Source organism: Oryctolagus cuniculus, chromosome 10 (assembly GCF_964237555.1).
Source record: "Oryctolagus cuniculus chromosome 10, mOryCun1.1, whole genome shotgun sequence".
Taxonomy (NCBI): Eukaryota; Metazoa; Chordata; class Mammalia; order Lagomorpha; family Leporidae; genus Oryctolagus; species Oryctolagus cuniculus.
The window spans coordinates 95,689,272-95,710,863 of record NC_091441.1 but is presented as its reverse complement, the minus strand read 5'-3'; the positions used below and the strand labels follow the sequence as shown (position 1 = coordinate 95,710,863).

General features: G+C 51.1%; 1 protein-coding gene across 4 annotated transcripts in view; it reads left to right on the top strand.

Annotated features, from left to right (window-relative positions):
• The first annotated feature begins 4,156 nt into the window (after positions 1 to 4,156).
• The window catches only part of CACNA2D3 (calcium voltage-gated channel auxiliary subunit alpha2delta 3), an 879,489-nt gene continuing 862,053 nt past the window's right edge, over positions 4,157 to 21,592 (top strand). For 3 of the 4 annotated variants that reach the window (XM_051851531.2, XM_051851529.2, XM_051851528.2), the window contains exons 1-2: positions 6,093 to 6,338; positions 6,990 to 7,071. In XM_051851531.2, coding sequence (XP_051707491.1) covers positions 6,217 to 6,338; positions 6,990 to 7,071 — 204 coding nt within the window. In that variant the 5' untranslated portion in view covers positions 6,093 to 6,216. Of the gene's footprint in view, positions 4,269 to 6,092; positions 6,339 to 6,989; positions 7,072 to 21,592 lie in introns of those variants that run through there. The other variant, XM_051851530.2, reaches the window with a different exon arrangement.

The window sequence follows — 21,592 nt, the reverse complement described above, 5'->3', positions numbered from 1 at the left end:
GCTCTTCATTTCACAGGAGCATTCTTCTCTGGTCCAGAAAGTACGGTACTTGAGAAGCTGTGCCACTGTGTGGATGAGTGTGGCTGTGCGAGTGTGTGGCCACTGCTCTCCGAGACAAAGGGGACCAGCAGAGGTTGCTTTAAAGGGATCCCTTCAATCGAATGCTAGGCCTACCATACCCTAGGAAAGATCGCTTTTTTATACAAGCAAACTGCAATGTTAGGGTTTCTCTCTCCCTCACACACTCACACACATGTGTAAAACAGTAATTTTTACACTCATATATACTCACATACAATCATAGATACATAAAGGCACTCACTTGGAGTCATGAACATAGACTCACACCCACACACGCTCAGACCCACACTCACACCCAGACATATTTGGCGAGTACATATACAGTCATCTCTCAATATTCACAGGGGCCTTGGTTCCAGGAACCTCTGCAAATATCAAAATACGCAGATGCACAAATCCCTTATATAAAATGGTGTTGTATTTGCATATTCCCTCTGTACATCCTCTCATATACATAGTTATAGATTATTTACAGTACTTAATACAATGTAAATGCTACGTAAATAGTTGTTATGTTTTTTAGGAAATAATGCCCAGGGCAAAGTGTGTACTTGGTGAATGTAGTTGCAACCACTGTAGACCTAACTTTATGGTATTCAAGCAAGATGCAAGGTAAACAGTAGAGATGTGGGGAGACAGCAGAGGCTACACAGGGTTCACTTACACATTGCTTCGTTCACATGGACTCAGTGTGGTGCTCTGTCACTGTGTGGCACATTTAAGTTCTGTAGTTTAGAACCTTCTGGAATTTGGGGGGGGCAGAGAATATTTTTAGTCAGCAGTTACTTGGATCTGTGGATGTGAAAGGCTGATGCCTATAGACTGTGTGTACACATGGTGTGCACACACACACACAGAATAGCTTCTTCAGTGAACATCAGAGGGCTGCCAGTGTGTAAGATCTTGTGCTCAGGCATGGGGGTGGGATGGGCAGGGGCACGCAGCCCCCTAAGCTTAGACCTGCTCTAGAGCAGGAGGAGTGGGCCGGCTGCTCTGACACCTGTGAGCATGTGATGGCTTGGCCTGCTCTATGGCCAGATGATCCTTCCAGGTCCTTTGTTGGGGTGGACCTGGGCACCTACCCAGGAGAGCTTTCCCAGGGTCTGATAGCTCTTAAAGAGAGAGGTCACATTTCGTACAAAGTTCCCCTGATGTCTCTCCCTTGCTTTTTCCTTTGTTGGAGCCTCGCGGGGCCTCTTTGAGTTCAGTGGAAGACTTAGAAATGTTGGAGAGGATCATTTCATTGGTTGGGTTCAGCTGAAGTGCCTTAATACCTACTCCCTGGGACCAGCGCTGTTGTTAAGTATCCACCTGTGGTAGCAGCATCCCATATGGGTGCTGGTTTGAGTTCCGGCTGTTCCACTTCTGTTCCAGCTCTCTGCTATGGCCTGGGAAAGCAGTAGAAGATGTTCCAAGTCCTTGGGCCTCTGCATCCATGTGGGAGACCTGGAAGAAGCTTCTGGCTTTGGAATGGCCCAGTTCTGGCCATTGTGGCCAATTGGGGGGTGAACCAGTGGATGGAAGACCTCTCTCTCTCTCTGTTTCTGTCTCTCTGCCTCTCCTTCTCTCTGTGTAACTCTTTCAAGTAAATAAAGAAATTTTTTTTTTAAAGACCCCTCTCTCTTGGTCTCTCCCTGTCTCTGTCTGTAACTCTGCCTCTCAAGTAAGTAAATACATACATACATACATATATACATACATACATACCTATTCCCTGCAAGCAGGTTTGGCTGACTTCAGGACTGCACTCAGCACGGGTTTCAAACAGTCAAATTGTTGCAGAGAGCAGAACACCTTTTTGCTGTCACAGTGGTCACCTTAGCGCGCATCCACCTGGCCATCACTGTGGGGCTAGAAATAATGTCATTGAATTTTGAAGGTGACAATAAACCTCCTTCCTCTGTAGCCTAGAAACTTCCTTCAATGTGACATTTTTAAAGGGTTTTAAAATTTTCAGGAAGTCATCCTCGTCTCTCCCCTTGTTCCTTCAGCCAGCATCCTGCCTCCCAGGGTTAAGTGAGGAATCTCTTCTGAGCAGTGCTTTCTCTGGTTCCTCCCTTCTTGGCAAACGTGGTGCCAGAACCTGAACCAGCGCTCACAGGGGATGCCTGCAGTGCAGGTCACAGCTTAACCCTCTGTGCCACCACAATGGTCCCCTAGATTTTTTTTATGTGTATATTCTGCTATTTCCTTTTTAAAAAAAGATTTATTTATATTTGAAAGGCGCAGCTATAGGGAGGCAGAGGGAAAGAGAGAGAGAGAGGGAAAGGTATTCCATCTGCTGGTTCACTCCCCAAATGGGCACAATGGCTGGCTGCAGCTGGGCCAATCTGAAGCCAGGAGCTTTTTCTGGGTCTCCCACATGGATTCCAGGGCCCAAGTGCTTGGGCCATCTTTTACTGCTTTCCCAGGCCATAGCATAGAGCTGGAGCGGAAGAGGAGCAGCCTGGACTAGAACCAGTGACCAAACGGGATGCTTGCACTGTAGGCTGGGGCTTTAGCCGATAAGCCACAGTGGCAGCCCCAACTGCAAAGTTTTATGAAGTTGTTTGATGCTTGTCCCTGTGTGCAGACTGTGACTAGCACACCACACACACAGACAGGTGTGTTGTGTTGTTGACTCAGGACCCATGAGCATGACTACCACTGGAGAAGTAATTGTCCAGAATGGAAAAACAAACTGAAAACAAAAAGCCCACATACCCAACCAAACAAAAACCTCTTGGTAAGGTTCTGAACAAAACAGAAAACAGCCTTCTCTTTATTTTCACAGTAGTTTCATTCCTGGAAAATTCAGCGCTTATTAAAAGCTAGCAAAAACTCCTTTGTGTTGATAATTTAGAGGTGCACTTACATTTTAGATGTAGGCAGTTAATGGATTTTTTTTTTTTTTGCCCCCCTTCTACCTGAATGACCAGTGAGACATTTGAAAGTCCTGTGGGATGCAGGACAATTCTTCCTTGTGTGGGCCTCTCCCGCCTTCATCCAGTGACTGCCCGTAGGGCCCTGAGTCATTATGAAAAAACATAGTCGCAGCTGTTCAGAGTGCCCCAGGGGCTCTGCCCTCACCACCTCTGACAGCCACTGCTCTGGGTGTCCTCGGGATCTGGGTCTCCTCTGGAATCCGTTCCATACACCAGGAGTAGGTGAACATTATTCTAAAACATTCACCTGTCTTTCACTCTTGTTCAAACGCCACTAGCACCTCCCCACTGCGGCAGGACAAAGTGCAGCATCCCTAGCCAGAAAAACAGTGGGCAGCTCTGCGCATGACAGGTGCATCTGGCTGAATTCAGTGTTTCAGCTCAGAGTTGGGTGTTGAGGTGCCTGCAGGAACCCGCTGGCTCAAAGTAAGGATACCCTCCTTCAGAGGCTGTGTGTCTTTGGAGAAGTGGTTGAACCCTTCTGGGCCTCCTTGTCCTCTGTTACATAAGACTATGCAGTGGCATAGCTTAGAGATCCCTTTCTGCACTTATTTCTGTGAATTTGAGAAGAGTGATAGAGTCTGTAAGTGGTAGCACCTCACATTTTGCTAGAACTTTGAGTTCTGAATTTATTGGTGTCAGTTTAAGTCTTTTTGTCTTTTGAGGTAGTGGGAACGCTTAGTGGGACCCATTTCAAACCTATAGCGTTCTGCTTTGGACGGAAACCCATTCCGCACACCCCTCCCAGCTGTGCCTCCCTGTGGTGGGCTCTTCCCTCTGCTACTCTCTAGGTGCCCAGAGTTCACCTGTGTCAGAGGAGCACAGCGCCACAACTTCAGTACAGAGTGTCTCCCGGCCTTTGTGTCCAAGTGGCCCTCAAGACAGCCCGTGCTCCAGCAGCTTGCTCAGATGTGTCCGAGCTGTGCTCGTATTATTTTGCCATCCACGTTTTCCCCTTGGTTACTAGGCCTAACAATAGTATGGATGTCATGGGTACTTGCTCATCACACACACTATTGTTGATCCCTTGTCAAAGTGTATAATTACGCATTTACGGTGGTTTTCTTTCGCAGTCCGGCCTGTCTCCCTCCTAGGGTATAAACTCTGTGAGGGCAGCGGGCCTGATTTGTCCTCTCCTCCATTCCCAGCACATCCTTCTGCGCCCACCACCCAGGAGTCACAGCGATGGACCTGGATCTGGGGAATGAGCGAGGGGCTGTCACCACATACTGGCAACGAGGGAAGCCTCACTAATAAGGACCGGTGGGCTCCTATTCGCTCATGCATGCATTTGGAAAGAAAGCTCTTGTGCTCTAGCAGGAAAATTAATTTTCTTCCAGCCCCTCCCCCTCCACCCCCGTTTGAGCGTCAAAGCCATCCGGACCACTTGCCCCGGGGTCAGGCCAAGCCTGGCTCGGCTTGGGAAGGACTGGCACGCGTCTCTAGGCGGGAGGTGTGCACAGAAGCGGAGAATTCATTATAACCGGTTAGTCATCCGTGGAGATGTAGACACTGCCCGTGGGCGGGGCGCACCTGGCACCCCACCCCGGGGCAGGGGGGCTGTTCCCGGCGCTGCTCCCCTAAGTGGGAGCGCGAGCGTCCAGAGCCTATGGCAGCCCCGGCCCGGGGTCTGCAGGTACTCCGAAAAAAAGCACCTAGGGTCCCTGGGCGCCCCAATCCCCTGCAGCCAATTCTGAGATCGAATCCAGCATCTGCGGGGGAAACTTTTCCACGGACTGCAGGGCCCACCTGGCTCCTAGCCCGACACCCGCCTGGAGAAGGCTGCAGCCAGGGCGCTGGGGCTCAGGGTAGTGACCCCGGCTGCGCGCAGACCTGGAGAACTCCGGCGGCAGCGTCAGGAGCGCGCGGTTCGCTCGCGCAACGATGACTCAGCCTCGCTTGGGTCGGTCTCCACCGCCAGCCGGCGCGAGGGCTCCACAAAGTTCCCAGTCCCACCCCAGACCTCGCGCGGGGGCGAGGGGCTCCGTGCAAGCTGGGTGCCGGTATGGGGGCGGCGGCGGCGGCAGGGAGGCCGTGGGGAAGCCTGGTTTTCCCAGCGCCTAAGGGTTCCCCCGACTTCCCTTCCCCTCTCCGCGTCCTCTGCAGGCAGCCGGGATGCGCCTCAGTCGGCGCTGAGCTGGTGGCCCAGGAGGCGAGGTGATGCGGGGGCTCGGAGGAATCTCGAAATCAGGGGGTGTCCGCCGGGTCGGGGGGACTCGGCGCCACATTCGCTCCCTCGCCCAGCCCTGATGCTGGCCGCAGCCGTGAGGCGCGGGAGCCGAAGTCGGCCCGGGCAAGCGCTGCTCCGCAGCCCCCGACCCGGGGTCCAGTGTACCAGGGGCGGCTGCGCTGTGGGCCGACGCCAGGGCCCCCGCGCTTCAGCGCTCGCGCGGCGGCGGCTGTGCAGCCCTCCCCGCCTTCCCCCGTCGGGCGCCGTGGGCCCTGGAGCCGCTGTGGGCGGCTTGGTAGCGGTGCCTTCGCCAGAGCCCCGCGCCCCCGCCCCTTCCCCACCCCGCTCCACCGCCCTCCTCAGCTCCTTCCTCACACTTGTGCCTCTTCCCCGCTTCCCTTCCCACGAGAAAACTGCGGCGGGGGTGGGGGTCGCGCCACCCCGGGGGCTCCGCAGCCCGCAACCCCGCCGCCGCCCTGGTCCCTGCATGGCCCCCGGCGCGCACGCCGGGCCCTCGGCCCCCTCCCTCCGACCCCGGTTTGGGGGTCGCCAGCGCTCGGGGCTCCAGGGGCCCGGCCGGAGAGTCGCGCCCGCGGCGGCGGACTGCGGAGTTGTCGAGAACTCACGGCCGCAGTGGGCCGGGCGGGGCCGGACGCGCTCCGCCGCGGCCAAGGACACTGGAGTTTTCGAGTCCCCGCCCGCACGGCGCCTCCCGCCTCGCCGCCGCGGCCCGCCGGACTCCCCGGGGCCGCCGAGGCGGGGCCGGCGGCCGCGGCAGCAAGAGGCGCGTCCTCCGCCCTCCTCCCGCGCCCGCCTCCTCCCCCCCCTCCCCGCGCTCCTCCGCCCGCCTCCTCCCCCCGCCCCGCTCCTTTTTTTTTTTTTTTTTTTTTTTTGCTCCCCAAGTGAGCCCGGCGCGCGAGAGGCAGGCGGGGCGGCGCGGCGCGGAGCCGGCAGCCCGGCGCGCTCGCCCACCGCCCGCTCCGCGCAGCTCCCGGCCGCCGCTTTGGTCGCCGCCGCCAGGCGCGTCGGAGGGAGCCCAGCATGGCCGGGCCGGGCTCGGCGCGCCGCACGTCCCGGGGGGCCTCGGCGCTCCTCACCGCTGCGCTCCTCTATGCCGCGCTGGGGGATACGGTGCGCTCGGAGCAGCAGATTCCGCTCTCCGTGTAAGTGCGGGGTCCCGTGCCGCCCGGGGAGGGGACCTGGCCGCCCGTGACCCGCTGTGCCCAACTTTGGGCGCCTGGGCAGGACCTGCGGCGGACGCTGGCCTCGCCCCGCGCACCTGCCTGCCGGGTCCCGCACCCTCTCGCCCCTGGCCTCGGGTTGGCGAGAGCGCCCTGCAGAGGCTCACCTCAAGTGACAGCTCCAACTTCGGAGCCAGTGTACCGGATCCAACTTGCACGGGCCGTTCCTGTCCCCCTGCCTTCGCTCTCTCGCCATCTCTTTTCTTTTTTGAGGGGACTGGGGGGTGGGTGGGAGTGGATGGGTGGATTTCTTACCTCCAGGATTCGCCGGGTGCTGCCGAATCCGCCGGCGATTGTAGAAACGCACCTAGGCGGTCCTGGAGAGCGCCGGGGGCACTTCGCGTGGGAACTCTGAGACCCCACACGGGCCCCCTCCTGCGCCGCACTGTGCGGTTTGGATCTGGCAGTTTGCACCGAGGCGCTTGTTTTTTTTTTTTTTTTTCTTTTTTCTTTTGCTTTTCTTTCGTGTTATCTCGCCCTGCCCCTGCAGCCACAGCCCCGAGTGTGCGAGTGCGTGCGCGCGGGCTGTGACACGGCGGTGACATTTCTCCCTGTGGCCTTTCTCTCCTGTAGGGTGAAGCTCTGGGCCTCCGCTTTCGGTGGGGAGATAAAATCCATTGCCGCCAAGTACTCCGGCTCCCAGCTCCTGCAAAAGGTAAGGTTTCCGCGGCGGCGGCGGAGGCAGCCCTGATTTTTCCCCAGCTCAGAAAATGGAGGAGGCAGATTGAGTTTTGCAAACAAACGTGAGCCGGGAGCAGCATCAGTTATCAGACGAGTCTCAGATCCCCTGGTTTCTTGGCATTGTACTGGGCAGTGACTGCTCCCTACCAATGGGTTATTTTTAGATGACACTTGATTCTAAACACAAAGAAGAGCAAGCTACTCACTCGCACCGTCCTGGCTGGGGCTTGGGAACTGAGCGCCTGGCTCGGCTCTCCTCTCACTGTCGGTATTGCTGTTGCAGTGAGAGGGCGGATGCTCCCCGGGCCAGAAAATGCGAACTTCGTCCTAGGCGGCAGAATGAGAGCCTGCTTCCTGGTGGCTTTCACCTTGCATCGGGGGCGTGGGGCTTGGTGTATGGGAGAGAGATGCTGCACTATTGTTTGTCATCCCTGCAGTTGTACAATCCCATTATTCCCCAATCATCTAGACCCGGGGCTGGGATGCATTACATCATTACAGATAAGGAGAATGAATGTGGTTATCTTTCCACTCAGCTGCACTGCCGGGTAATAACCTAGGAGTAGTCCACAAACTTAAGAAATTGGTCTCCGTCTATATAATTCTGGAGAGTAATGAGAATGGAGAATTGATTATTAGGCTTTTATCAGAAGCTGCATCAATTTTAATTCAAACAGGCAGCATTATGCTTAAAAATTACATTGTGAAATATACGGTCCCCGTTCTTCCCTCCAAGAAATAAAGCAAGGAAATGGGCTGGGGAGGAGGGCTGAGAGGGGCTGGGGAGGATTTCCAGTCAGCACATCGTGGGATTCCTCCAGATACTCTCTTGATGATAGCAAGTAGAACTGGTCTTTAGGGGCTTATTCTCTGAAAATGAGTACAAACGGCTTAAATTGCAAAGTTAACTTTTCAGCATTTTTAAATGTGCTTTTTGGGCCAATGTACCATATGTGTTATGCATGCTGCCTGGTAACCAAGTCCGTATTTTATTTATGGCATTCCATTTCAGAGAGTAGCATTTTGGGGGACATTATAGGAAACAGTTTGTCGCATGAAATCTAAGCATCATGATAGAGCATCAGCCCACCGTGGAATGGCAAAGTTATCCTGGCTTAAAAATCATCAGCAGCCACGTTTCAGGAAGCCAGCTGAAAGACGGGTTGCTCGGCCCCATTATTTGAGAAGGAGTTCGTTGAGTTTATGGGCAGTTCGTAAAAACTAGATGCCTCCATGGAAGACCCATCTCTAGGTTCTAGAAATTACCCTTTTCCCCCACCGTGCTCCTCTGCCCTGGACCAGTCTGTACTCTGCTTTGGCATTGTGCCTGCTTGTCAGATGTTTTATATGTACAGTTCTGGACTGTGCAATTGCCTGTGGATTTCCCTTATGCTTTTAAAGAAGAGATCATTTTGTATAACTTTAAGGAACTGTTTCTCATCTGCATGTTGTGGTTGTAGCAACTCTGCAAGGATCCATTCAGAGCCTGTGAATGCTCTTTGGGTTGTGCTTGCGTATCTTGTATCTCACATTTGGTAGGATCCCACAAAATAGGTTCTTTTCTTCTCTTGGAAGTTAACATACACACACACACAAACACACACGACACATGCTGCATAAAACCTCATCAACCTTATTATTGGCTACTCTATAAGAGCAAATTGGAAAGAGCTAAAATGCCTCTCTTACCTTCTCGTTAGCATCCTTTCTGATAGCAGATTCACGAGGCTTGCTTTGCTTTTGTCATGTTTGCAGCTTGACAATTGTGTAATTATTTCCAGCTGTTTATGGCTTTGCTGTCATTTCTTGCTGCAGCCTGGCATTTTGTAATCTGATGCAAGGACAAGGTGAGCTGTTGCTTGGCATTAGGCTCCTGAATGGGTATCTGCTTTGGCCCTTGTGTGGCAGCTGTCTGCCCTGGGGGTGCTGGAATACCCATGGTTTTGGGTTGCTTGGCCAGGGACTTTTCATGAGTGATAGGAAGGGGCATCAGGCCACTCGGGTAGCATTATTGCAGGAATCTTCTGGTTGTCTTGGTCCGTTGCCTCCCAAATGTGACTGCATTTTTAAAATTAGCAAAGAACATTGGTTTAGAGAGTTCAGCGTATGAATGGGAGAAGATCTGAGGTGCTTAGAGTGTGGGAGGCATAATCTCATTTGGACAAGCAAGGAGCCGTGTTGCCTCTCTCTTGCTTATTTTCAAGTTTCTGGCTATTTGCATGAGGAACTACTTCTGGAAGCCAAGACTCTATGCACTTGTCCATCGCTTTGCTATATCCTTAACAATGAAGAAGCTTAAAAACGAGTTAGAACACTTGACTGGAAAACATGTTAACTCCATATTAAAGGAACTCAAAGGGTACGATGTTGTATAATGGACTGCAATTGCACTTTTAAGACACAGGCATTTAAACTTGATTTTCAGTTAACCATATTGTATACCACCTTATAATTTCATGTAGTTTCTATGGTTGACAGCTTCATATTGTGAATCAGTGTAGCATGTTCATTTTTGGAGTGGGAGGTTAGTAATTTTTTGCACTAAGGCATAAACTTTACAAAGTGATTATTGTGAAAATAAGTTAAATTGTAACTGTCCATCTATTTTAAGGTGTTTGGAGACCGAGCAAACTGCTGTTTGTGGAGCATCCTTTTACTGGGTGATAGAATTGGAGATAGCCCCATTGTTGCTGTTCATACATCAGTATGAACACAGCCATTTAATAGTGTGTCCCATTGCCACCTTGGAGTGGAACACATTTCTGTGGTTTCTACCGTTGCTGGTAGGTAACCCGCTTTAGCTCATGGTAATAGGTAATATATTTAGGTATTTGATACCAGACTTTCCCTATTTCTTCTGTTTTTCTTTGCTGAGGACAGGAATAACAAACTATTAGTTCCTTATCAACAGTATCTTTTTGATTTTCTGAAAACACAGGAAGGCATGCTTTTGCAAACTTGAGTGTTTTTGGTGTAAATGAAGAGCAGGGACTTGTGCATCCTTGTTGGAGTGAATCTGGGGGAGGGTTTGCCCTTGTTAGAGAGCTGCAGCCTGGAAGGAAGGGGCTTCCCATGCTGCTGTGTGCCTGTCTGCTGCCTTCCTTAGCTGGCAGATTCTGCAGGGTTTCCATTCTCTTTGACTTTTAATTAACTTTCCTGTTTGACAGTTGCTTGCTAGCTGTCCCCATGTTCCTTCATTTTCCCTAAGGAATGTGCTTTGGTTGAGTTCTTTTTGGGGGAAGCATAGTTTGAGTTAGTGAGAAGCATTCTGGTAGGTCTGGGAAGATGGGCTGCTAAACTCCCGGCTCCACACCTCTGACACTCACAATAAAAGGCATTGACCTGGCGTGATGGTCTCTTCATCCTCCTTGGGGAGGAGTTGATAGGCACTGAGTTTTTCGTTCCGTTTAGACTTGCATTCAGGGAATGAAGGGTTCCAATTATATTTTCCTGAATTGTGACAGTAAACACACAGCAGCAACACAGGTAATGTGTGTCTCTGCCGATAATGGCACAGAAGACTCGTCACTGACCTCGGACGGCTTTGTAGCACTTAGGGAGCACACGCTTCTTGGAATGCACAGCCAGGTTTTTGTGATATCACCTCTTTATTGAGAGGGCAGCTTTCATGCAGACACTTGATGTCTCTTTCCGTAGGACAGAGTCAGCAAAGTAAAAGGTTGGTTCCTTAAGCCATTTTTATAATTATGACTTTTCATCAATGTGGAAATCAATGGACTTCTAAATAATTGAAAAGGAGTGTTCACCTATTAGAAGTGGGTAGCAGTGCTGTGTTGCCTGTAGGAAGCCTGACACTACAGATAGTGTGTGGGGAGGCCTCTATCTTGCTGCACATTTTTGTTGAATAAACTTGGTCACTCGCCATCCCAAAAGATAGATGCCACCACACCATGCTTTAATTTACAGCATTGTTTCAAATGACTGGACATCTTCCTGGAAGATTCTTTATAAAAGTCTGGAATTTTCTGAAATGACAGTTGTCAACCTCAAAGTGTAGTTTATTGGCCTCATTAGCTCAATCATGGGGAGGCGAGCAGAGCAGAGCAAACCAGCACGCGTTAGGTCCATGCATTTGGCACACAAACCTGGTCACACGTATAAATCCACACACTGTCATTCCCTACATTTTTGTCTGGACCTTCCACCTTTTTTCCATTTGTTTCTTTTTTTTTTTTTTTCTTAAGGTCTTTCTTAAAATTTCTTCCTGCTGTATTCTACTTTGCTTTCTCTCTCACCTGTCACTGCGGCAGCCTGTGTTGCGCATGAGATGTCCGGGTGCCAGTCACAATGAAGGGAAATGGAAATGTTGGCACGATTTTCTTGTTGGGGGGGGGGGGAAGCGTTAGCTTTTTTATTCCACTATGACTTTTTAATTTATTTTTAGTTGACAGGTAAAAATCATGCATTTCTGTGGGGTACCAGGCAATGTTTCTGTATGCCTCTTTGCTGTGTAATGTCTAATCTGGATAAATGTACTGACCTCCTAATCATTTAACACTTCTTTAGGGTCAAAGTTATTCAAACTCCTTTCTTCTAGTTTTTTTTTTTTTTAAGGTGAGAAATATGCAGTACATTATTGTTATTTAAAATCTTCGTACTGTGCAATAGAAGACCAGACTGTCTTACCCCCATCTGACTATAACTTAGTGCCTGTTAATCAACCTTCTCCCTTGTGGTTATTATTTTTGATCCATTAGTAAGGGTATTTCATTCTGGTTTTAACTGATTAATTCTAATAGCAGTTGGATTTTAGGCACACACCCGAATACCAAGGCACCTAATAATGAATTATGAGGTCTGTCAGGCACGGGCGAGCACAGTTAGGGTTTCCGGTTTTGGATGAATATTTCGCCGTGTATTAGGAAGAACAAAAGTGGAAGCAATGGGAATCACGACTCCCAGGACCTGCGGCCCTTCCAGGTGTTTTGCTTCCCCACTATTTGAAGCACATCCTCATGGAAATGCAGGCTTGGGATTTTAGCCTTTTTTTCAGGTTTTGCTGGATCCTCATTTGGTCTTTCCCACTCCCACTGCCCGTTGATCCGTCTTTCCCACTCCCACTGCCCGTTGATCCGGGAGCAACCTGAGGCGTTGAGCAGGGTCCTTTGTCCATGGCGTGTCGTCAGTCCTGATTTGCCCCCCCTGCATGCCAACCGACGGGACTTTCCTTTGTCCAGGCAAATATCCTCTGCCAGCCGATGGGAGCGGCACTGCTTCCAGGGCCCCCCACCCCCATCTTCTGCAGCCACGGTGCAGCTTCCTGAGTTGGAACCCAGTGCAGCTGCTCCACAGAGCCATTCAGCTGCTCGTGTGTGCCTTGGGACACTGTGATTGGACTTACAGGTCTACTGTGGCTGGTTCCGAGAAAAACATTGACATAGATGTTATAAAGCGCCAGTTCTATGAATTAGCATATGAGATTTTCCCATTTAATGGAATTTTTTTACAACACACATTACAGCCTGTGTTTTGCTTCGAGTGACTGCCATGAAGGTTTTGTGTTTCGTGGAATGAGAGGACAAGCTCCTAGTGTCAGGCTTCCGGCAAAACTGCTAGAATCTTCATGAGCCTTCCGAGTCCGTTCAACAGAGCTGAGCTGCTTCTTCCTGGGAAGAACCTGTTGTGGTGGGATAGAGGAGGGTGCTCGATGTCTGGGGATTTTTCTTGAGGTTCTAGTGGGCATCAGAGCCATCTGAGGTGGTCATTGCCGAGACGTAAAGCCAGACACAGAGGCCCAGGGAGACGCAGGCTGCCGGCCTGTGCGGCGTCTCTCCTGGGTGTTGGATGTAAGGTGTTGTTTGCACAGTGGCTGTGTTTCAGGGGGTTTCTAGGCCCACAGTGACCCGTCTGCTTCTCAGAAGAAAGTTATTTTCCAAATACAGCTCTCGGAAGGGTCTAGTGTGTTTTTAATAAATGACAAACACGTACGTTTCCATTCACTTTGAACAACGCTCTTGTTCCAGGGTTGTTTAAATAAGGCATTAAATTTATCAGGTACATTAAATTTAGATATTGCATGGTTTCTTGGTGACCCCAAATCAAGACAATGAAAATAACGCAGAAGCCAGCCTATGAGTGTGCCTTCCAGGGCTGTGTCGGAAGGGAGGCTATTACCTCTTTACATGGAATGGACAGCCGTTTCTTCACTTTGTGTCCTGCCAGGTATCTGTCTCGGTACTGTTATTGGAACGCAGTGCGCTCCCAGGGTTAAAAGAGCTGTTGTCCATGTAGATGAGCTGGACAAGGCCATGGATGCTGTTGGTTTGTGACACAGACCTCCAGTTCTCTGTTTTAGGTGAAGCAACTGACGGTGGATATCTGGGGGAGGGGGGACTTGCACGTGTCATGGCCAATATATGTATTAAGTTTGTGTGTGTGCATGCACGTGTGTTCCTACAACTACCGAAGGATGCTGCTCTTCACAGAAGGAGCTAGATGCTGCCTGCAGGTAGGGAAGACTGGTCCTCCTCTCGGGCTGCTGGGGAGGTTGGCCTGAGAGTGTATCCGGAGATGAGGACAGGACAGAGTGACCCGATCCCCCAGGCCCAGATTGGCTTAGTGTCTGGGATTTTTGTCAGTAGTTAGGATGGGAGGACCTGTGAGATTGGGACAAGCTACGTCATTTGCAGGGACTACTGCAGAACGTGGAACCCCTTGTTAAAATGTTCCAACTTTCAGGATGATGACGACAGAGCATGCAGTCACATACTGGGGCCACTGGGCCCTGGGGAAGCTGCCTGTGAGACAGGCTGTCCTCCTTTCAGCTGTTTGTTTTGCTTACTGGGTCCCTCAGCCCCACTGGGTCCAGGAGTCTTCCTTGCTCACCCGTGCTCTGACTCCAGGGAAATGCTAAATAGTCACAGGTGGACAGCTTAGAGCACTTCCGGAGGGACGTCTTTGGAGATGTTATGTTGTTAAAGGCCCAGGAACTCTGCCTAACTTTTCTGTATGTATTTGCTGAGTGACCGTGGGCAAATTGCTTAATCTGTGAGTAAAAACATGTAGCATTCACTGTGCAGCCCCTGTGGTCCAGGTACTGTGATAAGTACTTTACATATGTCCTCCCAAAAATTCTCCCAGCAATCCAGTGAGGCCGGGACTACCATTCATCCTATTTTCTTTTTTTTTTTTTTTAAAGATTTATTTATTTATTTGAAAATCAGAGTTACACAGAGAGAGAAGGAGAGGCAGAGAGAGAGAGAGAGAGAGAGAGAGAGAGAGAAGTCTTCTATCCGCTGGTTCACTCTCCAATTGACCACAACAGCTGAAGTTGCACTGATCTGAAGCCAGGAATCAGAAGCCTCTTCTGGGTCTCTCACATGGGTACAAGGGCCCAAGGACTTGGGCCATCTTCCACTGCTTTCCCAGGCCATAACAGTGAGCTGGATTGGAAGTGGAGCAGCTGGGACTCGAACCAGCACCCACATGGGATGCCAGTACTGCAGGTGGCAGCTTTACCAGCTACACCACAGCAATGGCCCTATCCCCCATTTCACAGATTGAGAAACTGAGGCTTGTCAAAGTTAAGTGGCATTCCCCGTGTGAGTGAGCTGGGCTTCTAGTGTTTGCACACCTGCCACTGGGCTACATTCCCTTGTCTTTGTGTGATCTTGTTTGACCTCAGTTCTTGTTTGAAAAAAAAAATTAAGTAATACCTGCATTTTACCACTGCAGGAGTGTTTGGGTGAATTAAATGAGATAACATCTGGGAAATTACTTCAGAAACAATTAAAGCCTGGGATAACAGCTGAGGAGATGCTGTCTTGAAGTCAGATGGACTTAGATTGGAGTCCCAGCTCTGCTGTTTCTTAGCTAGGTCACCTTGGAGCTTAACATTTCTGAACCCGTACCTTCCAGCGGAAATAGAGGCCAGTCCTGTCCATTTTTCAGGCTGTGTCAAAGATGAAATGAAATAAAATATGCAGAGCACTTAGCACAGTGCCTGGCGTATCAAAGGCCTCTGCCAGTGAGCTGCTGTGGCCATTACTGGCTGCATTATACACATACAAGCTTTCAGATGCCTTTCACTGAGCGGCACCGGGGGCCTGGCTTCGTGTCTGGCTGTGGGTGTAGTGGAGGAGCAGGCTTGTGGATGGGTGGGTGGGGGCCAGGTGTTGGCCTGTTAGGAAGGTGATCCCCATGGGGAACCACGTACCTTAGAGCAAGAGGAGGCTGCAGCGGCCACAGCAGCTGTTGGATGTGCACCCTTCCCGTGGAGTCAGTTTCCTTATCCCTGAGGGCTTCAGGGGAGAGGCCCAGAGAAACCTGTCAGCCAAGAAATTGGTTCGCCTGCCTTCTCCCTCTCAGCCTGCTGTATGAGCAGTGGGTCAGGCGGAGGCAGTGGCCACATCTGCCCTACAGCTACAGCCCCAGTGAAGCTGCAGGTCCCAGGAGAGCCCAGTGCTGCTGGGCGTTTTCCTTGCCAGGGGAGCACACTCAGAAGTCACGGAGGACCCTCCTGAGTCCCGATGCCCTCTCGGGTGGCACGTTAGGCATTTCCTCTCACTGGAATTCTCCAGGGCCTTGGATAATTCCAGACCTCTCTGGTTGGGGGAGGGGAGCAGAGGCCTCTTACTGGGCCTCTTGCAGCAAGGTGAAGTGATGTGTGGGGATCGCCTGTGCCGTGAAACCACAGGAGGTGCCGAAGGGCATCGTGTGTCCCTTGGCACTTCCTGCTGGCCCTGCCCTGCCCTGCCCTTCTCTCCAGAACTTCCTTGGCAGGCTGTGTTGTGTTTGGCTCTAAACCCTTGCAGTCCTCTACTGATCTTTTTTTTTTTTTGTTTTTAAAGATTTGTTTGAGCCGGCGCCGTGGCTCAATAGGCTAATCCTCCACCTTGCGGCGCCGGCACACCGGGTTCTAGTCCCGGTTGGGGCGCCGGATTCTGTCCCGGTTGCCCCTCTTCCAGGCCAGCTCTCTGCTATGGCCAGGGAGTGCAGTGGAGGATGGCCCAGGTGCTTGGGCCCTGCACCCCATGGGAGACCAGGAAAAGCACCTGGCTCCTGGCTCCTGCCAGGATCAGCGCGGTGCGCCGGCTGCAGCGGCGGCCATTGGAGGGTGAACCAACGGCAAAGGAAGACCTTTCTCTCTGTCTCTCTCTCTCACTGTCCACTCTGCCTGTCAAAAAAAAAAAAAAAAAAAAAAAAAAAAGATTTGTTTGTTTATTTGAAGCAGAGAGAGAGAGTGAGAGAGAGAGAGAGAGAGAGAGAAAGATCTTCCATCTGCTGGTTCACTCCCAGAATGGTTGCAATGGCCTGGGATGGTGCAGGCCACAGCCAGGAGCCCAGAGCTCTATCCCGAGCCCCCACATGGGTGCAGGAGCCCAAACACGTGGGCCATCTTCTGCTGCTTTCCCAGGTGCTTTACCAGGGAGCTGGAATGGAAGTGGAGCAACTGGGACTCAAATGGGTGCTCATATGGGATGCCAGTGTTGCAGGTGGTAGCTTAACCCGGACGCCACAGCACTGGCTCCTATGCTGATCCCCTTAAAGATGCCAAATGATCCCAGCCTGCTACACTGCTCTGTGTCAGAGGAAGCACCAACCCTTGGAGATCGTGGGGGTGGGATTTTGCTATAGCCACAAATAAGAAGCCAGCAGTAGCCTGTCTGCAGGGCCCCCAGCAGGGAGGGAAAGGCGAGGTGGGTGGGATGTTGCTCCCCAACTCCCCACCCCGTCGTTGTCTTTTCCCAGATGTGCTGGACTCTGGTGCAGTTTCAAGGCCTGTGTTCTTACTGCAAGGACCAACTCTGGGGACCATTGGGCCCCCACCTGCCCATGTGGGCCATGTGCCTGATGTGAGAGGTTCCTGCTGGGCCTTGGTAGGCAGGAGAAAGGTGGTGCCTGGCAGCCGTGAGGACAGCCCTCAGCTTGGGAGTAGAGTGGCTCTGGAGAGGCGACCTTGTGAAATCCCTGATGGAGATCAGTCTTGGCTGCAGCAGGAGGACCAGGCTCTTCTGCAAGAACAAGAGAGGGGTAGCCTTTCCTGTTTTCTCCCAAAAGTCAAACCCGCCGTTATTCTGTTTGCTCAGGTTTCTTAGGTGTGGTGAGGGCATGTGTTGCACAGTTGGTGATTTACTTTCCTGAGAATTTGGTGTTAAAATGCAAGGGGGCTGGCGCTGTGACGTAGCACATAAAGCTGCTGCCTGTAGTGCCGGCATCCCATATGGGTGCTGATTTGAGACCTGGCTGCTCCGCTTGTGACCCAGCTCTCTGCTGTGGCCTGGGAAAGCAGTGGAAGATGGCCCAAGTGCTTGGGCCCCTGCACCCGCATAAGAGACCCAGAAGAAGCTCCTGGCTCCTGGCTTCGGATCAGCTCAGCCCTGGCTGTTTCTGCCATTTGGGGAGTGATCCAGCAGGTGGAAGACTGACCTCTCTCTGTCTCTGCCTCTATGTAACTCTGCCTTTCAAATAAATAAATAAGTCTTTAGAAAAAATAGAATAAAAGGAATCAGTGGTCTGTGGACTTCCCTAGTCTTGACCCTCCCCTCTGTAATCTTGACCCTTGGTCCTACATCTCTTCCTTAATTTTCTGACAGGTGCTAAGTCTCACCTCACAGAAGGGAACTTAGTGTCTGGGTTTAGAAGGATCTAGATCTCGGTTGCTGTGAGCCAGGCTCAGCTGAGAAGAGATCCCCCCCCCCCCCAAGAACATGGGCTTTGGGGTTGAATCTTGCCTGGCCAGTCACCAGCTTGACCTCTCTAGGTGCTGGTTTGCTCATTGATAAAATGGAACAGGTAACAAAAGCACCTAGATTTGGGGGCAGATTGGTGCAAGAACACCAGTGAAGTTGTGCAGAGCGATGAGTGGTATGTGGGAAGCCTTAGTTCTCTGGCCACTCTCTGTGTCATTCAAACTCTCCTGCTTCATTAATAATGAAGAACAAGAGAGGCCCTGTGCGTTTTTGTCGCTTTGATCTTATGATGAGTGTGTGAAATCAAGGCAACGTATGTTGTGCACATTTAATGTGACCAGGGGCACAGTGACACCAAAAGCGTTTATTATGTCTCTGGGGAGGTGGATTTTTTTTTTTTTTGGTTGTTGTTTTTGCTTTCTTTCCCAAATTTTTGTCCTCATCTTGTCTCTTGCACTGTACAGGTGGGCAGTGATGGATTCAAGCTTGCTCTTGCTGTCACATGGTACAGTGATTTGCCAAGCAAGGGGAAAGTTGGAAACACAGGGCAGGCACGTAGCTCTTTGTACCTTTCCCATCGACATTGCCATTTCCAGCGTACTCTGTTGAGGCAGAGGTGGAAAATATTGTAAAAAGAACAGTAGATGTGGGAGGCAGTAAATCCACTGGATATAGGTAGTTTTTGTCCACACGTCGTAACATAAGGCTTTACTCTCAGCCTCCTGCTGGTTTCCATTATTAGTGAAATGTCTATTAGCACAATATGATCGCATCACGTACAAATAGCTCCATGGGCACAGACTCCTGGCCTCCCAACATAAATGGCAGTCAGTGTCGAAGTCTGAATATTCTTTCTGTTCAGCTTTGGTGGGAGCCCCTGTTGGAAGGCTACTGTTACCTGCTTTCACAAGACAGAATATGCAAACGGACTCAGATGGCAAATTTCAAGCAGATCACTATCAGGCAGCCCCTCAAAGGCATTCGTGTGTGTGTGTGTGTGTGTGTGTGTATTTTGTAGACATGAACTGTTTCTCTTTGTTAAGAAATACTGAGAACTAATTTAAAAATCCCAAGGTCTGTGGCCAAGTTCAAGTATTTCCGAACATCTGGAGTCACCTGTTTGCCCTGAAATAAGATGTAAGTGTCTCTGGAGAGAGCTCACAGCTCAAGAATCTAATGAAGGAATCCAACAATATGCATGTCCCAGAAGAGGAATTTCAGAGTTATGGAGCCATAGTTGGATTTTCTACTTGAATAACAAGGTTTTCAGTTTTTGCTGGAAACAAATGTGCTATGAATGACATAGCATGATGTGCTATGAATGACATAGCATCATCACATGATGAAAGACATCAAAAGGTTCACTTTTTTTTGTTTGTTTAAGATTTTATTTATTTATTTGAAAGGCAGAGTGACAGAGAGAAGACGCGAGGTGTGGAGGTTAGAACTTCCATCTGCTGGTTCACTCCCCAGGTGGCTGCCAACAGCCAGGGGTAGACCAGGCCTAAGCCAGGAGCTAGGAGCTTCTTCCAGGTCTCCCACACAGGTGCAGGGGTTGTCCAAGTCCTTGAGCCATCTTCTGCTGCTTTCCCAAGTGCATTAGCAGGGAGCTGATTGGAAGTGGAGCAGCCAGGACTCCAAATGGCACCCATATGGGATGCCAGCACTGCAGGTGGCGGCTTAACCTACTGTGCCACAGCGCTGGCCTCAAATATTGACTTTTAAAAATTTACTTTCAAGGAGATGGTCTTGGGAGGCAGACCTATGTAGAGTTGAGATTCAGAATATGAATCAGGCTGAGTGGAGTATGAATTCAGATGCTACTGCTTACTGGTCCTAGGACCCTGAAGAGTCTTTGAGCACCAGTGTTCCTGTCTGTCAAATGGGCACAGTGCAGGATAGATTTGAGAGGCCCGACTAACAAGATGCACAGTGAATACTTAGCAACAGTTACAGGGGTCACAGGAAGTGTTTTGAAAAAGAAAAGGCGGCCTGTTGATGTTGTTATTCCCTAGGTAGCAGGAGGCCTGCCTAAGGGGCAGTTAACATCAGGTGTCTAGAGGCCTTGTTTGAAGACCTCTACCACAGCTGCTGGTGACTGAGCCCTACAATGGCTTCGTAATAGCAGTATTATTACTGCATCATGAGGCCCTGTATGTTCCTTATGCCTCATGCCCTATTTATAATCTGTATTTTAATTCCTCACCACTGCCCTGAGGCCAGTGTTATTATCATCTCTGTTTCAGAGACACAGACAGAGAGTATACCTTTGCCCAAGGCTACAAGGCTTCTAGTGGCAAAGGCAGAGTGTGAGCCCTGCTGGTGTGAATTGCAGGTCAGGTCCCTGGGGTGGGGGTGGGGGTGGGGGTCACAAAGAACTGGGTATCTCCCATGACTGGTTGTTTGCTGCTTCTGGTGATATTGGCTCCTCAGGGCCTATGGTGGAAGCTCCTTTCCTGTCCTTAACCTTTCCCTAAGGGACTCCTTCCTCTTGTTGCTTGCATGTGTTGTCATTTGCTTTCTCTGTAGGGAATTTAAAGGAGTAAGAGCTGGAATGAGGAGAGCTTCAGCTTCCTAGTTCTCCTTTTTATTACAGTGAACTGATGCTGTCTGTCTTTTGGTTTCCTCTGAGGGTCAGCCCACCACCCATTTAGGAGTCCCTGACCTAGTGAATCTTAGCTTGGGGACTCCTAAATGAGTCTTTCTGAGACTCTGACTGGAGTTGGTTAACTTTCCCTGTTGTATCTCTCTTGTATTAAGGTAATGGGTGAAAGTATGGAAGGGCCAGCTTGGGCCCTGGGCTCAGGGGAAACTGGCTTTGAGGTGCAGCCTGCCTCTTTTTATCTTCATGTTGAGGCCTCTTCTCCCTAACCTGCAGAATAGGGTTTTGGTGGAGAGTTGCGTGTGGAGGCGTGCAGCAGTCTCAGCACAGACCTGGACGCCAGGAAGACCCAGCCAATTTCAGCTGCTTGGTTTGGGCCCTTGTCTGTCTTGCCTGGGTGTTGATTGGTGCTTTCTTGTTTTTCTCTGGGAAACGGCAGTTGTGTTTTGCTGCACAATTGACATCTGGCTTGAAGGCTACAGCCCTTCCACCCACTGGGATAGGTTTTATTTTGTGTGTAGTGAGTCACCAGGTCCCTTGGTGCCCCTGGCTAGTCTGGGGTTGTGTGATATCCTGAGGACTCCTTATCTCCTGCCTGGTGACTGGGAGGAGGGGTGGAAAGGAAGACCTTAAATTCCCCCAGGGCAAGCTTGGTCTTTCTGATAGGGAGAGGAGCTGTCTGAGGGGTGGGCTTCAGGGGTTGTTTGAGGGAGGCATGAATGTACAAGTCAAAAAGGCAGGGATGCCAGCTCAGCCTTTTCCTTGTGCCCCCAAGCTGGTGGTGCAAAGCACAATGCCCTTGGACACAGGCAGAGCACCAGGTCCTCTGTCCCTTTCCCCACGTGCTTTCCAGATCCAGGGTTTTATGAGCCCCAGCATCAGGCGTGGCTGCCGCAAAAGGTGGGGGCTGCCTGGCAGCTCCAGCAAGCCGGCTGCGAAGCCCTGCAGGCCAGTTGCACAGCAAGCAGGTCCTCACTTCCCCCAGCCAGGTGCCCCGGAGAGCACCCCTGCCCGTCTGGGTCAACACCCTGAAAACACAGCTGAGGAAGCATCCGGTGCCTCTGCAGCACCAGCTACGCCGAGCAGCTGCCGCGGGAGCCCGCAGTGCCGGGCGGGTGCACGAGGAGCGCCAGGCGAGACTGATGGGGCCGCCGCAGCCGCCACCATCAACCTGGGGGAGGCGACTCGGCAAAGGCAATTAGGAAGCCACTGCAGCTAATTCCATAAAGCGCCCGCATGCC